The following is a 20,445-nucleotide window of genomic DNA, read 5'->3' as shown; positions in this document are numbered from 1 at the left end:
TCGTCGCCGCCATCGTCGCCGCCGTTGTCGGACTTCTCCTCCTTGACGCGGCCGTCCTTGGTGGACCGCTGACCGGCGTCGCCAACGCAGGCTGGTGGCGGTGGCGCGTCGTCGTCGTTGCTGTCGCAGATGACGACGACCCCGCCTTCGTCGCGGCTCCGCGAAGTGGCGCAGGGCGGCGCACTGGCGCTCCTTCGCCTTCTCCAGGCGCTCCTTCTCCATCGCTATGGAGTCCCTGCGCGCCCATTCCAGGGCCGCGTCGTCGTCGTCGAGCTCCGTCTTCACCGGCGTGGCTGGCTCCTTCTTCACCGGCGCGAGCCCCGGCTCCGTCTTTGGCTTGACGAAGCGCGGAGGAAGAGCCGACGAGGAGGCGCGCCGGCAGCCCTCGTTGATGACGATGCCGGCGCTGCGAGTGCGCCGGCCGAGCGGCGTCTCCGCCGCGGGCTCGGCCTTGACGTCGAGCAGGGCCGGGGCACCGGAGGAGTGCGAGGAAGATCGAGAGGAGGAAGAAGAGGAGGAGTACCCAAACCTCCTTGGCGCCCATGGCCCGGCGCGTCGGTGGTGCGCCGGGGCGGCCGCCCTCGCCGGGTATGCCAACGGCGGGTTGTTGCCGCCCTCGAGTGTGCGGCCGAGGACGCCCCACCACAGGTGGCGCCCCTCGCTGTTCTTCTGGCCGCCGACCACCGGCGCATCGTTAGTGGATGCCAACCGCTGCCGCTGGTGGCGCTCGAAGTACGCCGCCCAAGCCGCGTGGTTGTCGGCGGCGTACTGGGGGAGGGAGAGCTGGGCGTCGGTGAGGGAGGCGCGGACGACCTCGACCTCCTCGGCGAAGTAATTTGGCTTGGCCACGGCGTCGGGCAACGGGGGAACGGGCACTCCCCCGTCGCTGAGCCTCCACCCCGTCGGCCCGGCGCGCATGTCCGGCGGCGCCGGGATGTTCACCTGGAACAGGAGCCAGGACTCCTGTTCGCGCAGCGAACGGCGGCCGAAGCCGTTGGCCGCCGCCTCGTCTCCGGGGAAACGCTCTGCCATGACGACGAGCTCGGGAAAGGTAGAGAGGGAGAGGGAGGGGCTGGGCGGCGGCGAGGGGCGGGGCTGGTGTGGGCACAGGCAAGTGAGGCCGCCGGCTATATAGCCGTGCTGCGCCCGTGTGAACGCGTGCGAGGGAGGGGAGGCGTCGGCGCGCCGTCCCGTGACGCGCCGCTCGTGAGGAATCAATGGCAAGGCTGACCGGTAGCAGCCTTGCCATTGATTCCCCGCGGGAACCGAGGCCGTTGGGGAAAGACGAGGCGCCGTGTCGCTGACGTGGCTGGCCCGCGGCTTTTTCGCGCCAAAACAGCTCGCCCCGGCGCCACCGGGCGTCCCCCAGCGCGCCGGGTTTGGCCTGGGTCCGCCGGCGCTGTTTTCGGCCCAGACCGGCAAAAATCGGGCTTCTGAGGACGCGACTGGGCCATTTTTTCGGCGCCGGAACGAGAAAATCGCCTGGGGAGGCCTTCCTGAGAGCGCGGCTGGAGATGCTCTTAGCGGCACCGCCGCCCGGGTCCTCTTTGTTTGCCCTTCACTGTGCATCCTTCGCTACCATGATATACCGTCGCGGTGCTGCATCCTCGCCATCAGGTTCAGACTGTTCGCTACTCCCTCCGTGTTCTAATCTTTTTGTGAATTAAATGTATATAGACACGGTTTAGTGTGTTTGTTCATTCATTTCACTCTGTGTGTACTCCATGTTAACATATCCAAAACATCTTATATTTGTGAAATGCTACATGGTTCAGCCTGTGTGCTACTTTAATCATCCTAGCCTTTTAATTCCGACGTCTCAAATGGTTAATATTTTCCTAATCCAATCTTTTGTTGTTGCTTGGTGCATGCCTACTTGACTCGGCAGCAAAGAACAAATATAAAATTCACTAGTGCGATGTTATCTGATTGTGTCCACTGGCTTTACCTGAAGAAAAAATCATCACATCAATTATGTAGAAGCGAATCCACTCAACACAGGAATTGCGACTTCCTGACCGTTTGTTTCTGTTTTGCCATACGCGTGTTCTCTATAAAGCAAGGCAGCCCTCCTGCCTTTCTAGGTCAAGAAGAAAAAGAAACAAGTGTGATTCTGTGTTTAGAGTTTTAGACTCCAGAGTGCAGACCAATGGCTTCTATATGGCAGGCAAAACTGCTCTTTCTTGCATTGCTCCTCGCATTCGCCACCACCTCCTACGCCCATGGTGGTGGTAGCCTCGAGCTCCGATGCCATCCAGACCAGGCTGCAACGCTCCTCCAGCTAAAGAAATCCTTCTTCTTCGATGAAGCCGCTACCAGCCTTTCATCCTGGAAAGAAGGTACGGACTGTTGTCGCTGGGAGGGTGTTGGCTGTGGTGGCTCCTCTGGTCGGGTCACGGCACTCAGTCTCAGCCGCTTGGGCTTGATGAGGAGCAAAGGCCTTAACCCTGTGATCTGCAATCTCACCTGCCTAAAGTTTCTCGATCTTAGCATGACTGACTTTTCTGAATATAACATGTCAGCTGTTGGGCTCGAGAGGCTTACTTTTCTTACCCACCTCAACCTCTCCAATTCGAATCTTGAGGGTGAAATACCTGCTGGCATCGGCAAGCTTAAGAATCTTGTCTCCTTGGATCTTTCTAGTGAAGATCCTAGTGACGACGAATCTGATATTCATGTTGTTAGCCTACCTAACTCACTGTGGATATCTGATTTTCAAGCCCTAGTGGGGAACCTCAGCAATTTAAGAGAGCTCCGCCTAGACGGTGTGGATATGTCTACTAGCGGAGAGCACTGGTGTAACACTCTAGCTAAATCTGTTCCTCGTCTTCAGGTTGTTAGTTTGGAGCAGTGTTCTCTAAGCGGTTCGATCCACCAATCCCTTTCAAACCTCACCTCTCTAACTGTGATCAATCTCCAAGAAGACAGTAATATCTTTCCTGGTCCATTTCCGGAGTTTTTCATGGATTTCGTCCATTTAAGTGTACTTCGACTTGCTAATATTAATCTCGAGGGGTGGTTGCCTCCTAGGATCTTCCAATCGAAAAAGCTAAGTGTCCTTGATTTGTCCGGGAATATGTATCTTTCAGGGAGTTTGCCAAAATTTCCGAATGCAAGTTCTTTACGGACTTTGAGACTAGATGATACCAACTTGTCCTTTTCTAAAACTAGCTCTTCTGGTGGTTTCTTGTCATTGCAAGAGTTGGCTATTGATGTGAGATTTATTTCCATGGAGTTTCTCTCTTCATTCAAGATGCTTGTGTCTTTGAGTCAATTGTGGCTCGGTCCGGGGCTCTTCACAAGGCACCAAGAATCAATCTTTTCATGGATTGGAGACATGAAGAAGTTGTCAGTCTTGGAACTGTCTGAATGCGACTTCTCTGCCACAAAGCCGTCCTCCATTAGCAACTTCAACAGCTTGAGAAGCTTGAGAATTTATGGCTGCAACCTCAGTAGGCCGATACTATCTGCAGTCGGTAATCTCGTCGACCTACAAAGCTTGTATATGTCCTGGTGTGTACTAAATGCCCCAATCCCATCTTCTATTGGCAATCTCACAAATTTAAATAGACTAGATATATCTGATTGTGGATTTCTAGGGCGAATGCCATCTTCAATTGGTAATCTTGTGAATTTGAGAAGCCTGAGTTTACATTCTTCTTACTTTTCTGGGAAAATTCCATCTACAATTGGCAATCTCACAAATTTAAGAAGACTGGATATCAGTGATTGTGGATTTATTGGGCCATTGCCAACTGCAATAGGCAATCTCGCGGATTTGAGAAGCCTGACTATTTATTCTTCTGGATTTTCTGGGCCAATACCATGTACAATTGGCTTTCTTACAAACTTGGAAAGCTTGAGATTCTTCAACTCAAAATTTACTGGGACAATACCCTACACAAGTGGCAATCTAAGTAGCTTGCAGAGCATGGATTTCACCCTGTGCAAGCTTTCTGGGCCAATACCACATGAAGTTGGGAAACTTAAGGAATTGACAGCACTAGCGCTTGGAGTAAACACTTTTTCTAGGGGAATACCTTATTCAATTGGTAATTTGACCAGTCTGCTTTCTTTGGATCTCTCTACAAATTATCTCACTGGTAAGTTAATAAAATTGTTGTTTTTATTGTACTATGCAGTCTAATCTAATCAATTATTGGTATATTTACTCACTCGATCTAGTTAAAAGGTTGTTATTCTGAGAATCAAGCCACAACTCGGGATGGTTGTCTATGCATGTGAGGCAGCAGCCTGCCAAGTTCGACCTTGTGTGGTCGCGGCCCTTCGCATCAACAACCTTATTTTCTTTTCTTTTTTGGGGAGAGTCACCCTTTGTTTCTTAGGATAGCATCTAGGACGCGTCTTCCTGCTCTAGCCATCATATTTTCCTTAGAAGTTTTGTTGGTTCTGACTCCAAAGATATACTAATGGTTACATTATGAAGTGTAAAAACAAGATAGCATTATGAAAAAAGTCAACTCAATGCCAAACAGATGCTAAGTGTGGATTCTGAAAAAAAATGTCGTTTAGCTATATTCTAAGAGTTAATACACAATTTCATCCCTAGCTACAATTAGCGTCACAACTCACAATCCCAATCACTGAAATGTCGAACTAATTAGGTACCATCTCTTGACTTTGTGCTATTCTTGGGTCTTATTTTGCAACCCGATAGAGTATTTGGACTGGGCTCAGGCTTCCATTTTCCTGATTTTCCTGAAACACAGCCTTTGGCCCGGGCTTTGGGCTGCTTTTTGGGCCGAGCTCGGGCTTGAGAAAAGAGCTATTTTGGTGTTTCAAGTCGGACTCCGGCTTGTAGTTTCAGGATCAGGCTTTTGCAAGCCCAGCCCGAAATCCGGCCAGACCCGACATATGACCAGGTTTACACATCTCCTACCACTGCATCGCCCTGCGATGGGCGCGTGGATCTCCCCTTTGTGATTTTGTGTCCAGCCTACTAGCTTTGTCCGCTCTAGTTTGGCTACTTTGTGACGCCTTTATATATTACTCCGGGGTTACACATATTCAATAAATTAACACTCTACATATACCAAATCTAGCTGTAGCCCTATACACATTTTCGATATCAAATCGAGCATTCTCCTACCAGGAAACAAAGAAAGCCACCCAATGGAGTGATGTTGAGTGAACTTTTTTAAGATCATGGTACTGATGTGGGGCTTGATGGTGAGTAGTTTGAACTACTATGAATCATATAATATGCGATGCCCTGGGGCTTTCTAGAGGCAAGGCCCAGTGTCATATTCGGAATGGATCTAGGAGATATGGAAACTAGGTGTGATCCGGAGTCCTCCCTGGTAAGGAAACCACCCCTATGGCAGTGGCTGGACGGGAATGGGAGTTCTACTCAGGGATACACATGCAGAAACTAGGAATTATTCAAGGACTAACCATGAACCCCTACGAAAATAATATCTTCGTAGGAGACAGGCAAGCCTCTACCAAAGATTGGCATATATCACCTAGATCTCGATGAATTTTAGATCCCTTGTAGTCTCGACGAGTTTAACCCCATTATGATCCTATTATATCAATATAAACCACAATTGGAGTAGTTTATTTATCCATAAGGCCTTGTTCGGTTCCTTCAGATTTGAAGGGGTTTGGAGGGGATTGAGAGGGATTAAATCCCCCACAAGTCAAAATCCACCTCAATCCCCTCCAATCCTCTCCAATCCCCTTGTGGGAGGGATTAACCGAACAAGCCCTAAGGAGACCCGAGCCTATAGTTCTTTGTCTCCTTCGCTTTTGATGTCTACTTCCTCTGTTTCTAAATATAAGTCTTTTAAGACATTTCCGTAGAGACTACATACGGATGTATGTAGACATATTTTAGGGTGTAGATTCACTCATTTTGCTCCCTATGTAGTTCATATTAGAATCTCTAAAAAAACTTATATTTAGGGACAGAGGGAGTATTTGACAAAGTTCTTCGGCAACGACTCAACAATCCCCTTTCTTTTTTATTCAAATACTTTATGGTTGTCAGATCAGTGGTTTATCAACTGGCGACAACAAGGATTGGCCACATCGATGGTAAAATGTTGTTTAGTTTGTACTCATAGAAGTTTATAAATTCTGGTTCACCTAGCTACAATTATGAAGATCAGTCCATTGTGATTTATTCAGATACAAGATATATCATTACAATTTGTTTAGATACACTTACGATGATTTTTCATATACGATTTGTTTAGGAATGCTTAAAACTGGTTGTCAGATCTTTAGCTACACTTATGTAGATGAATTATTTGTGACATGTTTAGGCAGTGGTGGTCTATTCAAAAATTTAATTCACTTAATTTCCTCAATCTCAATCTGGATCCACGCAACAAAAATGATGATACTAGGGAAATCAGAATGTCCCCCGAAATGGGAGGGGCATTGCCGAATCTAACTGGTGGAGTTTTATTATGTATGATTATGCAGATATATCGGTTGTGATTTGTCTAGGTATATTGACGATGATATATAGGCTCTGATATGTGTAGTTACAGTTATGAAGAGTGTGTAGGTACACTGGTACAGTATAATTATATGGAGATCTATCAGTTGTGATTCATACATAGAAAGGGTTCACAAGAGTACAAGATCATTGACAGGATGTTTCAATTTCTATGTAGTAGACTAACTAGCCAAGTTAAAAGGGCTCTTTTGTATTTTCTCCAAGCTACTTTAAGCAGAGGCTGCTAGCTCCTGTATACCAAATGGAGTGCCCTCCTTGTATTTTTTTTAAGTTACTAGAAAAGTCTATTTCGCTAGAATTTTCAGACACGTCTCCAAACTCGGGCAGGAGATGGAAGGAATACATTTATAATATTCTACCATATTTGTAGGGGTAATTCCAGCATCTCTCTTCAATGTTCCATTACAATACCTGGATCTGTCTGGGAATCAACTTTTTGGCCCTATAAAAGAGTTCAATGTGGTATCTTCAGACTTGGAGTATTTGAGTCTAGAAAGAAATAAATTGAATGGAAAAATTCCTAGGTCATTCTTTGAACTCACAAACTTGGTCTCTATGTTTGTTGGTTGGAACAACTTGGTAGGTAAGGTGGAACTGACCTCATTTCAAAGGTTGACGAAGCTACATGATTTGAGACTTTCACACAACAAGTTGTCTATCGTGGATGGAGAAGGAAATAATAACTCATCATCAAGCTATCTCTCCAGACTTTCTTTGTTAGGGCTTGCGTCTTGCAAAATAACCAAATTTTCGAGTATTTTGACACGTCTCGGTGATGTTGGTGATTTAGACCTGTCATGCAACAAACTCAATGGGGATATACCAAATTGGATATGGAGCAAAAGTTTTTAAAGTTTAAATCTTTCACACAACATGTTCACTGGCATGCAACTAAATTCAACCGTTCTCCCATTAAGTATTCCAATGCATGCGCTTGATCTTAGTTCCAATGGTCTCCAGGGTCAGATCCCTATGCCATACTCATCAGCAGTGTTTTTGGATTATTCAGATAATAATTTCTCTTCTGTTCTTCCAAACTTCACTTTATATCTTGGAACTACCACGTATCTCAGGATGTCCAACAATAGTATAAATGGACATATACCGCAATCAGTTTGCAATTTCAGATTGGATTTCCTTGACTTATCCTACAACAACTTTAGTGGGGGGCTTCCCTCTTGTTTGATAGAATATGCTTCATTAACGGTATTAAATTTGAGAGAGAATCACTTTGAAGGGACATTGCCATCTGATATTACAAGTGAATGTACTTTCGGGACAGTAGATTTGCATGGTAACAAGATTGAAGGGCAGCTTCCAAGGACACTTTCTAACTGCAAGGAATTGGAGGTTTTTGATATAGGGAACAATCTAATAGTTGATACTTTCCCATCTTGGCTAGGGGAGCTTCCCAATCTTTACGTTCTTATCTTGAGGTCCAACCATTTCTATGGTTATATAAATTATAGTGCCGGTAATCACCAATCCAAAGATTACTTCTCTAGCTTGCAAATTATTGATCTTGCGTCGAATAACTTCTCTGGCACTTTGAATACTGAATGGTTTGGGCAGTTAAAATCAATGATGGCAAGTTAAATAGTACAGGACCTACTGTCCTTGCTCAAAACATATCAACCGGTCCCGGGGGACTATATCAAGATTCTACTAAGATCACATACAAGGGGTCCTCTGTGACGTTTGAAAAGATCCTGACAACCTTAACAGCAATTGACTTTTCAAATAACAAACTGGAAGGTACAATTCCTGAATCAGTTGGATGGCTTGTTTCACTGCATGTACTGAACATGTCACACAATGCCTTCACTGGGAAAATTCCATCCCAGCTTGGTGGCATGACTGATCTGGAGTCAATGGACCTTTCTTGCAACCAACTCTCAGGGATTATTCCACAAGAACTTGCAAATCTCACATTTCTCGGCATGCTGAACTTGTCTGACAACCAGTTGGTGGGGAAGATACCACAATCACGTCAATTCTCGACATTTGATAATAGTTCGTTCAAAGACAATTTGCGTCTGTGTGGACCTCCGTTGTCCAACCCCTGTGTCGTTTCACCTGCTCCTCCAAGTTTAGTGCAGGTGGAGGATTCGTCTCATGTTGATGTCATCTTGTTTCTCTTTTTCGGGCTGGGCTACGGTGTTGGATTCGCAGCTGCCATTCTGATGAGATGGGGTCGAATTGGTGAATGGCTTGTTAAATCAGCAAGAGCTTTGAGGACTTGATCTGAATGCCGGAGACTGTTTCCAGGTGCAAGCATGCTGTCCTGGGACAGAGCTTACCCATCTGCTGCAGTCGTTGCTTCCGAGTATTGTAAGTATAGGCTTGTTATATAGTATTTTTTGTGCTATGTTTTCATGTATTAAACCCCTGCTACACTTTATCTCCTGTGGTGTATACTACACAATATTGCTTGGGTTAGATGGCTAGATAGTTGGAGATCTATCTCCTGTATCTGTTTGTTGTTATCTCCAGTTTTGAGTATGATTATGTATGGTTTAACCTGGAGTTCAATCTTGTAACCACTATGTTATCATGTTTCGATGTAAATAAACTCCACGCGACCTGACATGGGTTATACGCTTCACTAAAACTTCTGATTCTCTCGTAAAGTTGTACTATCTTCTTGTGACAAAGTATCATGTCTGGAAGATAACTATGTTCCTGTAATTCAGTGGCAGATGAATCTGATCATCATATTGCAGAATTAGTTTCTACCTCTCTTTTACAGGAATATTGTGCGTTTGCGTATGCCTTGCCTAACCATTTTTCTTATTATTATTTTCCTCACATGAGGCCATGTAAAATTTTCGTCACACTGATTTTTTCTGCATATCTTTAAACTTATTTTATCATGATATTTTTTTTGTTACTCTAGGTTTTTTTACAGAGATATTACTCTAGTATTTTTTTCGTGCACAAATACCAGCCAAGGTAGAGACACTGTGTGGCGGTCCAATAGCATGTACTCCCTCCGTTCCTATATATTTATCTTTTTAGAGATCTCAACAAATGACTACATACGGAGCAAATTGAGTGAATCTAAACTCTAAAATATGTCTATATACATCCGTATGTGGTAGTCCATTTGAAAATCTTTAAAAAGACAAATATTTAGGAACGGAGGGAGTAGTAGTAATCCAACTGGCTCAGCTTGCTGCTGTTGTCATGATAAGCGAAAGCAAGGCAACCCAGGTGATGAACGGAGATGTCGTCAGGAAAGATGGTGTGAAGGCCATTGGAGTTGATTCTGTTTGTCCTCGTCACTGCGCAGGTACTCTTCTCATAATTATTCACATAATTAGAAAAAGGGCTACTGCTTTTCTTTTTCTCGTGCTGCTGGCTGGCGGATACTCTATTATTCAGACCGTGTGCTACTTCTTTCTAGCTTTTTAATCCCATGTGATCAAAAGAATCTGCCGAATTATTGTTTAATTCCTCCACCTTCACTTACTTTGTTTGTTTGTTTGACAAGTTGGTTCAGAGATAGCTCTGGCAATTCTAGTTAAGTCATCTGGACATTTTTTTGCGGAATATCACCAATGGCATTGCTTGGTATGTCTAATACATGATGTGATACAAGTCTCCCAAGCGATTCGGGAATGTCACCATCAAATGAATTTATTTGACACCGGCTTTTGCTGTTGAACCTGTCAAGATCTTATCAAATGTCTGGTAGATGCGTTTATATATCTACAATATCTAGAGCATTCGGTTGATCAACCTACTCCTAACAGAATATGATCAACCTTTTTTGGTGTCAAAAAAGCAAAGCTTACGAATGAACCGGGTGCTCTGAGGAACCTATTCGCCGAACCATTTGCATCAGTTACATATTCTCTCTCAGTTGAGGACAATATTCTCCAAACGCTCAAACTGCATCATTCAGTTTGGATCAACATAATGCATTCCATTCCAAATGAGTCATCGCAATATACTACATGTAAAAAATTGGGTTGTTCTATTCATTTAAGGTCGAAATTGATTAGAAAGATTGGTACAAAATCCAAGGACAGTTGGCTAGTCTGAAAACATTTTATGAGGAAGTTTGAAAGATAGAAAAACGCGCATTTTAATTTTAGTGACTAATAGTTTCATCTCAAGTTTGAACTCTCCCATCATTGAGATTTCTTTTACTTAGGAGAGCAATTGTATGGTTTGTTGAAGCAATATAATATTACTCATACATACATCTCCTTAAATTAGTTTTAGTTTACAACAATGCATATATAAGCATGAACGTCTTGGTGATCTGTTGGAGACTTGATGGACTAGCTAGATCCTGATTGAAGCATAGCCCGCATGTTGTCATGTGGTCTGCAGAGAGCTACCAAAGGAACAGCTTTATACAAGATCTTGGCAGAGGCCTGCGTCATGTCAACCTCGTCGGCGGCCACCCTGCTCCAGTCGAAGCACTGGATCAAGGTCCCCAGCACCAGCCCCATGGTTCTCAGCGCGAGGCTCTCCCCGGGGCACCGCCGCCGCCCCATACCGAACGGCAGCATCATCATCCCCTGCTGGCCCTGGCCGTCGGCGCCATTACTGTCGAACCTCTCTGGCCTGAACTCCTCAGGGTTGTCCCACACGGACGGGTCCCGGTGGATGGCGTAGGCGTTGACGAGCAGCATGGTGCCCGCCGGGAGGTGGTAGCCATGGAGGCTGCAGTCGGCGGAGGACTCGTGCGGCGACAGCAGTGGCGCGGCGGGGTAGAGCCGCAGGGTCTCGCTGATTATGCACCGGAGGTAAGGGAGGTGGGGGAGGTCCTCCTTGCCGAGGAGGCGGGCGTGGCCGACACGCGCGCTCACCTCCTCTCGCGCCTTCCGCAGCGCGTCCGGCTGGTTGAGCAGCAGCGACATGGCCCATTCCATGGTCGCCGACGTGGTCACCGTGCCGCCGCCGAAGAGGTTCTTTACAGAGCAGAGCAGAGCAGCGTGGATATATGCATTTTGGTTGTATATAAAACGTACAAGACGAAGCAGTAGGAGAGGAGTACTCACGGTGACTAGAGCGGCGATGAAAGTGTCCGTGTACAGCTGCGGATCGGACTCCTGCAGCTGGAGCATCACGCCGATCATGCTCTTCGACTCCGGCAGCAGCTCCTCCTCGTCGGCAGCGTGGTCCTCCTGCCGCCGCCGTTGCCTCTCTGCGTCGATCAGACCGTGCATCAGCGCGTTCCTCCGATTCACCAGCTCGGTGAGCCTACGGCGCACGCCACCCAAGTCCAGCCATCGCAGCGGTGCCGGCAGGTGGTCGTGCAGGTTCGCCATGCCGAGCAGCGGCACGATCTCGTCCACCACTTTCTTGAACTCGTGTGCCTCCTCGGACATGTCGGCGTCGGAGCCGGCACCGCGCTTGCCCTTGGCTCCCGCGATGGCCTGCATGAGGACGCCATGCGAGAGCTCGAACAGATTCCGCTTCAGCTCGACCCTGGCAACGCCACCGGCGGCAGCGCGCGCAAGGCGTCGCACCATGGCGCGGGTCTCGCCGGCGATGGCGGCGTCGGACATGAGGTCGACGCGGCGCGCCGAGAGGAGGTGCACGGTGGCGATGCGGCGCATGGCGCGCCAGTGCGGGCCGTAGCTCGCTGCGGACAGCCCCATGTAGCCGAACGAGACCTCCCGCGCGGAGGGGAAGCACGGGCGGTTGGCGAAGTTGACGTCGTGGTCGGAGGAGAAGCACTCCTTGGCCAGCCGCAGCGAGGTGACGACGACGGCGGCGCGGCGGCCGAGGCGGAGGGAGAGGACGGGGCCGTGGCGCGCGGCGAGGCCGGCGAGCGTGGCGTGGAGCGGCTTCTCGCGGAGCAGGTGGAGGTGTCCCACCAGCGGGAGAGCCAAGCCTGGCCCAGGTGGCAGCCTCTTCTTGCGTCTCATCATCAAGAGGCACGTAGTAGCAGAGACCATGACCACTGTTAGCACAAGCATCAAATTGCTCATTGCCATGCTGTGGTAAGCTCTCAGTTTAGCTCTAGCAACCTTTGGTTATAACTCCACGATCTGGCATCGTTTAGCAATGTACTTGCACTGTTGGCAGATTTTACTTGGTTGGCCTGGAAAGTAAAAGGACTTCACTAGTTCAGGTCTAGTTTAATTAATTAGGCCTTTAGGAAAAAGAAGGTACAATCATTAGGTGTTGTATATGTTGGATTAGGTCGTGACTTGTAAAAAATATTGATTGGTCAAGTTGTTCATTGTTATATTGGTGTTTTATTGATGATCACTACATAGTTTAGGACTATAGGTACTGCATTTTATTGATATGAGTCATGTTGATGACTACTGCATAGTTGGTTTTGACGAGTACTTGTGTTTGATCATGTTTGCTTTGGCGGAGCGTGGAGAAAAAAGCGAGGGACCAAGACATAAATCAAACTATTAATATTAGCTATTACGACCACTAACCATACTTAAATTGCAATGATGCACTGAAGATAGAGATACATGCAATCATGCAAGGAATGGTGCTTGCTATTCAACACACACTAACCTTTCAGTCATTGTCCAAGCAGACTCAAGTGAGGCGTTGTCCAGTTTAACAACGGATGGGCTAGATCTTTCTGCTTATGGTCTTCTCGTGGATGAAATGAAGGAGTTGATAAAAATCAAGGAGTTTATTCAACAAAAGTTAACTAGGGATCAAAATAGAGTTGTCGACTGCTTAGCAAAGTATAGTCGTACTAGTGTGCCACGGCTGTGTGGATGCACCAAGGACCACCATGTATTGAGGATCTTTCTCCTCTCGACTATAACTCTTTAAATATGGAATAAAACTCTTATGTTTCGCAAAAAACCATACTTAAATTGTTCTTGCAAATAATACTCACTAGTAGAAAAGGGGGCTTTGGTCCAGGCCAGGTAAGCCCATTAGTCCCGGTTCAGTCCAGAACCAGGACCAATGGGTGCATTTATCCCGGTTCGTGCGGCTAAGGCATTAGTCCTGGTTCACCTGGGCCCTTTAGTCCCGGTTCGTGTGATGCCCATTAGTCCCGGTTGGTGGCACCAACCGGTACTACCGGTCTAACCTTTAGTACCGGTTGGTGCCACCAACCGGGACTAATGGGCTTTGAGGCATTAGTACCGGTTCATGGCACGAACCGGTACTAAAGGTCTCATTTTCAAACTCTCTCTCCCCCCCACCCCCCCTAGTGGACCGCCTTTTCAGTTTTAGAAAAAACAAAAGAAAATGATGGAAATGTCAAAAAAATAAAATAAAATAAGTTTCCCATGTGATATGTGGTCTAGTTGTTGGGAAAATTTACAAATATGAATTTCGAGTTTATTTACAAAATCTCTCTAGAATTTGTAAAATGGGCATAACTTTTGCATACGAACTCGGATTAAAAAGTTTTTTATATGAAAAATCATCTACTCGAAAAGTTACATCCGATGAAGACCGCCTACGGCCTGTTTGCAAATTTGTAGAATCCTCAAATTCCAAAAGGAAAAAAAGTTATGCTCAAATTTCAGTTTTTTTAAAATTTTCATTAAATCTGGTCAAACTACTTATTCAAGAAGTATTAGTGTTACTAAATAATTATTCAATAATATTAGTGTTATTAAATAATTATTTCAGTTTTTTGAATTTTGGTCAAATCTGGTCAAACTACTTATTCAAGAAATATTAGTGTTACTAAAAAATTATTGTTTTTTAGAACAATAGTTTCAAACTCAAACAGTGAAATGTGTGACTTCATGCTCAAGCTAAACTCCTGAGGATTAATAGGATTGACATCTTACTATTGTCAGGAAAACAACGAGTGCAGACTTGGAAACGAGGGAGAATAGAACCCGGAAGTTAAGCGTGCTCAGGCTGGGGGAGTGGGAGGATGGGTGACCGTCCGGGAAGTTAGATGATTTGGAATGATGAGGGGTGATTAGAGATTAAATTGAGCAGTGATGAGGGGTGATTAGAGATTGGAGGTTAAAATAATTCAGAAATTTGAAAATAAAAAAATTTCAAAAAAAATTCAAAAAAAATTGAAAAAAAATCAGAAAATTTCATTTAGTACCGGTTGGTGTTACCAACCGGGACTAAAGGTGGACCGACCACGTGGAGGGCCTGTTGTCCCGGTTCTGGTTTGAACCGGGACTAAAGGGTCAGGGCATTAGTAGCGACCCTTTATGTAACACCCCGGATATGACTTTCCCAATTTGTACTCCAACTCTTGCCGTTTCCGGCCTTAAGTTATTTTATTTTCTCGGGTTCGGGTCTTTCTCTCCGTGTGTTGCTATCATTGTCATGCATTTCATATCATGTCATCATGTTCATCTCATGCATCCAAGCATTTTCCCCGTTGTCCGTTTTGCATTCCGGCGCTTCGTTCTCCTCCGGTGGTCATTTCTACCTTTCTTTCGTGTGTGGGGATTAAACATTTCCGGATTGGACCGAGACTTGCCAAGTGGCCTTGGTTTACTACCGGTAGACCGCCTGTCAAGTTTCGTACCATTTGGACTTCGTTTGATGCTCCAACGGTTAACCGAGGGACCGAGAAGGCCTCGTGTGTGTTGCAGCCCAACACCCCTCCAAGTTAGCCCAAAACCCACCCAACCCTTCTCCATCATCTAGAGCGTTCGATCACGATCGCGTGGCCGAAAACCGCACCTCATTTGGACTCTCCTAGCTCCCTCTACCTCTATTTAAAGACCCCCTCCGAAATTATCCTTCTCCTTCCCCGAAAACCTAGCTCCTCTTCCACCGCGCCGCACCGGACAAAGTCTGCGCCGACGGACATGTCCGGCTAGCCGCCCGCCGACACGTGGCAGTCGCCCATTCGCCCGCGCGCCGCGCCCACATCCCCGCGCCGCCACCCGCGCTCCGGCCCGCCGGGCCCAGGCGGGGCCCTCCTCGGCCCGTGCTAGCACGCCGCCGCCCGCGCGCGCCTCCTCCTGCCTCGCTGCCTCGAGCTGCCGCACCTAGCTCCTCCGGCCGTCGCCGGCCACCTCCGCCACCGCGCCGCACTCGCCGGCCACCGCGCGCCCGGTTGCCGCCGACCCCGTCGAGCCACGCCGCCGCCCCTACTCCTCGTCGCCGGCGCCTCCCCCACGGCCCGAGGCCGGATCCGGCGCCTCGACCACCGTTCCCCTTCGTCTCCGACAAGCTCCAAGAACATCCGGCCATCCTCGTAATCCGTGCCCGATCCAGATCTGTGACTCGGTTGACTTTTGCCCGAAACCCTAATCCATGTGCCCCTGTTCATCATGCTATACCTCCGCATCCGTAGCTTCGTTTTTGACATATAGCATATCAAAATGTTCGTCTCAGAGAGTACATCATTTCATTCCATTGCATCATTTTTATTTGAGTTCATCTTGATGCCCGAAATGCTGTTAGAAGGAGGCTACTTGAGATAATTGTCACATCTGCTACTCCATTTAGACATTTGTCATTTTTGCCATGATTATTGTGTGCATGATATGCCCATGAGCTCTACATATGTTTTGTTAAGGGTTTTGCCATCTGTACAGAGGTGCAACCCATGTATTTTTGTGATGTGTGTGGTGACTAGCACAAGCTTGCGAAGTGAGGCACTTGGTAATTCTGTTTTCAGGGACTTAGCATTTCCACCAAGTCCTTGTCCTGTTTATCTCATGTTGCCATATATTCATGTTGTTTCCTAGTGATCCGTGCCTCTTTTGAGGATGATCAGTAAGGATGTTTTGTTAACCTTGTAGTGCTCTATCCATCCATGTCGTTGTTTGCAATTATGGAGCACCCTAGCTTGAGTCAATCGAGCTCTACTTTTGCTACTTTGTGAATCTGGGCAGATTGTCAACTTGTTTGCAATTTTGCTGAGGATGTTGTAGTTGATCTGTGCATGCTATGCTATTGTTCTTGCCATGTCTAGCTTGTATTTTGTGTATTCTAGATGGGTGTATGCTTAGCTTATCATGACTTGCTACGTAATAAGTGCATCGAGCTCGTAAACATGCCTACTTGAGTTATGTTTTCAGCATGCTCCAGTTTTCACTAAGTCTGAAAACTGATTATGTTTTTGCCATGTTCACATACTTGCCAATGTATTTTGTGATCCCTTTTGGCTCAAGGTCACTAAGGGACTTTTGCTAAGCTCTTTGAGTAGCTCCATGCCATGCTTTACTTTGTCATGTTCAGATACTGTAGCATATAGTTTTGTTGCTCCGAAGAGTGCTATCTGATCTGAAATTCCAGACAAGTGCTAATTTCACTAAGTCTGAGATCTGTTTACCATATGCAGTTTTGCCATGCTTGTTTGAACCTGTTAATGGATGAATTGGCTGTAGCTCAGTGCTAGACTTTTGTTAAGCATCTTGAATGCATCCCTGCCATATATTTTGTTTCCATGTTTGAGTGATGTAGCATGTTCATCTCATTGCATTTAGATGGCTACTTGCTGTAAATCGCGGACCGGTGTCATTCTTGAATCGCTTGCCATTTCCAAACCGTAACTCCGATTCCGGTGATCTTTATATTGTTTTCAAGCGATTTCATCTCATGTTTCCAGTGGCACACTTGGTTTCCCAAGTTGAGGCCAGGTTCTTGCATTTCCTGTCATATCTTGCATATGCATCCCGCATTGCATCCTGCATAGCATACCATGCTTGCATCATTTTGTTTGATCCTTGCACGTGGTTGATTGTGTCCTTGTTGCTTGTTTGTCTTGTTTGGGTAGAGCCGGGAGACGAGTTCGCTAACGAGGAGCCCGTTGAGTTTGCTTTCGAGGATCCAGTCAACTTTGACAACTTTGCAGGAAAGATGATCATACCCTCGAAATCACTACTATCTTTGCTTTGCTAGATGCTCGCTCTTTTGCTATGCCATGCTACGATGCCTACCGCTTGCTTTCAAGCCTCCCAAATTGCAATGTTCAGCCCCTAACCCACCTTTGTCCTAGCAAACCGTTGATTGGCTATGTTACCGCTTTGCTCAGCCCCTCTTATAGCGTTGCTAGTTGCAGGTGAAGATTGGAGACCGTTCCTTGTTGGAACATTATTTACTTGTTGGGATATCGTTATATTGCCATGTTATCTTAACGCATCTATATACTTGGTAAAGGGTGGAAGGCTTGGCCTCTCGCCTAGTGTTTTGTTCCACTCTTGCTGCCCTAGTTTCCGTCATATCGGTGTTATGTTCCCGGATTTTGCGTTCCTTATGCGGTTGGGTTATAATGAGAACCCCTTGACAGTCCGCCTTGAATAAAACTCCTCCAGCAATGCCCAACCTTGGTTTTACCATTTGCCACCTAGCCTTTTCCCTTGGGTTTCGCGGACTCAAGGGTCATCTTATTTTAAACCCCCGGGCCAGTGCTCCTCTGAGCGTTGGTCCAACCTAGAGCACCGTGCGGGGTCGTCCCTTGGCAACTTGGGTTACGTTGACTCCCGTACGCTTAGCTTATCCGGTGTGCCCTGAGAACGAGATATGTGCAGCTCCTATCGGGATTTGTCGGCACAGCGGGTGGTATTGCTGGTCTTCTTTTACCATTGTCAGAGTTGTCTTGAAGAACCGGGATGCCGAGTCTGATCGAAATGTCTCGGGAGGATGTCTATTCCTTCGTTGACCGTGAGAGCTTGTCATGGGCTAAGTTGGGACTCCCCTGCAGGGATTTGAACTTTCGAAAGCCGTGCCCGTGGTTATGGGCAGATGGAAATTTGTTAATGTCCGGTTGTAGATAACTTAAACATTAACTTAATTAAAATGAATCAACTGTGTGAGTTGTCGTGATGGCCTCTTCTCGGCGGAGTCCGAGAAGTGGACACGGTGTTGGAGTAATGTTTGCCGCAGGATTGCCCTCTTTAGTTATGCGTTCGCGCTTTGCCCTCTCTTCTCGCTCTCTTTTGCGAATAGGATAGCCACCATATATGCTAGTCGCTTGCTGCAGCTCCACATATTTATCTTGCCTTACCTATTAAGCTTAAATAGTCTTGATCGCGAGGGTGCGAGATTGCTGAGTCCCTGTGGCTCACATATTACTATTACACCAGATGCAGGGCCTGACGATACCGCTCCAGATGGCGCGCTTGAGCTCAAGTGGGAGTTCGACAAGGACTCTCAGCGTTACTATGTTTCTTGTCCTGATGATCAGTAGTGGTGCCCAGTTGGGGTGATCGGGACCGTGTCGCATGTTGGATTGTCTTTTATTTTGGCGACGTAGTCGGGCCATGAGTGTTTGAATAATGTAATGCTATTTATGTACTTGATTGACATGGCGAGTGTAAGCCAACTATGTTATCTCCCCTTTTATTAATTATATTACATGGGATGTTGTGAAGATTGCCTGACTTGCGACATATGCCTTCAATGCGATTATGCCTCTAAGTCGTGCCTCGACACATGGGAGATATAGTCGCATCGAGGGTGTTACACTTTAGTCCCGGTTCAGGAACCGGGACTAAAGGCCCTTATGAACCGGGACAACAGGCCCTTTTTCTACCAGTGACTACTCCCCTAGAGGTGTCATCGCCATCCCTAAACACTAAGCAAACGACTCTAACTTTGCCGTAGGCGATCGTCGACTCAACACACACTGCAGAGCCGCGTGGAGATGAATGAAGGTCCGCGCCGACTCAGCCACCCGCGACCAGACAGCATGTCCGACTCTGACAAATAATTACGAAAGACAAAACCAGTCACGGCTGGCGCCGCAAAAGATCACCGAACAGACCACCTACAGCTAGGCATTGTATACCATAGAGGCCCCGCTGTAGCAGCTTCAACTTCATAGCAACAAACAAACCGAGGCAATCCCGCGGACACGTCGGAGAAGAGCCAACTACGTCAACCATTGCCACGTTGCCGACATCGCCTCCCACCATCATCGTTGCCACAGAAGTCCGGACGCCACAACCACTACCAGCCACCGGTCCTGCTTGCCAATGCCGAGCTCCGAGACGAAGCCCCCAAGAGGGAAAACAACAACAAGGCGCCGCCATCGTCCGATCACACAAAAGCAAAGCAAAGATACCTCCAAGAAGATTAACGACGGCCGCATCCGCCGCCATCGCTGGTCATAGCACAAGGCCGAGGCAGGGTTTTGACCCAAGCTCCAGCACTAGAGCGGCGATGAAAGTGTTCGTGTACTGCTGCAGATCTGACTCCTGCAGCGAGAGCATCACGCTGATCATGCTCTTTGAGTTCGGCAGCTCGTTGGCGTCCTCCTACCGCCGCCGTTGCCTCTCTACATCTATCAAGCCGTAGATTAGCACACTCCTCCAGTTCACCAGCTGGGTGAGCCTCTGGCGGATGCCGCCAAAGTCCAGCCAGCATAGGGGTGCCAGCAGGTGGACGTGCAGGTTGTCCATGCCGAGGAGTGCACAATGTCGTCAACCAGCTTCTTGAACTCGTGCGACTCCTAGGACATGTCGGCGTCGGAGCTAGCAGCGCGCTTGCCCTTGGTTCCCGCGATGGCCTCCATGAGGACGCCATGCGAGAGCTCGAACAGATTTCGCTTCAGCTCGACCCTAGCGACACCACCGGCAGCCACAGTTGTAGTGCGCGCAACGCGTCACACCATGGCACGGGCCTCGCTGATGATGGCGGCGTCAGACATGAGGTCGATGCGGCATGCCGAGAGGAGGTGCATGATGGGGATGCGGCGCATGGCGCGCTAGTGTGGGCCGTATAGCTGGCGGCCGACGGCACCGTGTAGCCAAACGGGACCCCCATGCCGAGGTGAACCGCAAGCGGTTGGCGAAGTTGATGTTCAGCTAGGAGGAGAAGCACTCCTTGGCCAGCCGCAGCAAGGTCACAACAACTGCGACGTTGCGGCCCAGGTGGAGGGAGAGGATGGGGTCGTGGCACGCGGGCGAGGCCGGTGAGCGTGGGTGGAGCGGGTTCTCGTGGAGCAGGTGGAGGTGGCCCACTAGCGGGAGAGCCAAGCCTGGCCCAGGTGGCAGCCTCTTCTGGCGTCTCATCATCAAGATGTTGGGAAACGTAGTACAAAACAAAAAATTCGCCCTACGAACACC

General features: G+C 47.6%; 1 protein-coding gene and 1 pseudogene across 1 annotated transcript; one reads left to right on the top strand and one right to left on the bottom strand.

Annotated features, from left to right (window-relative positions):
* Positions 1–2,149: 2,149 nt before the first annotated feature.
* On the top strand, positions 2,150–8,733 carry LOC123056655 (receptor-like protein 34; annotated as a pseudogene).
* A 2,046-nt stretch (positions 8,734–10,779) lies between these two features.
* LOC123056654 (cytochrome P450 81Q32) lies at positions 10,780–12,447 on the bottom strand. Its single transcript, XM_044479974.1, has 2 exons — positions 11,506–12,447; positions 10,780–11,415 (listed from the first exon to the last, which is right to left on the bottom strand). The coding sequence occupies exons 1-2, from the start codon at positions 12,445–12,447 to the stop codon at positions 10,780–10,782; spliced, it is 1,578 nt and encodes a 525-aa protein (XP_044335909.1).
* Between the last annotated feature and the right edge of the window lie 7,998 nt (positions 12,448–20,445).

Source organism: Triticum aestivum, chromosome 3A (genome assembly GCF_018294505.1).
Source record: "Triticum aestivum cultivar Chinese Spring chromosome 3A, IWGSC CS RefSeq v2.1, whole genome shotgun sequence".
In the NCBI taxonomy this organism is placed as follows: domain Eukaryota; kingdom Viridiplantae; phylum Streptophyta; class Magnoliopsida; order Poales; family Poaceae; genus Triticum; species Triticum aestivum.
Note: the sequence above shows the minus strand (reverse complement) of the source record. Positions and strands in the feature narration are given on the sequence as shown.

What these genes read in the sequence shown, in the direction of transcription:
- LOC123056654 (XM_044479974.1), bottom strand. Translation starts at nt 12,447, where the DNA reads ATGGCAATGAGCAATTTGATGCTTGTGCTAACAGTGGTCATGGTCTCT. An exon ending in TCATCGCCGCTCTAGTCACC is followed by an intron (nt 11,416 to 11,505) that starts GTGAGTACTCCT and finishes TGCTCTGTAAAG; the next exon opens with AACCTCTTCGGCGGCGGCAC.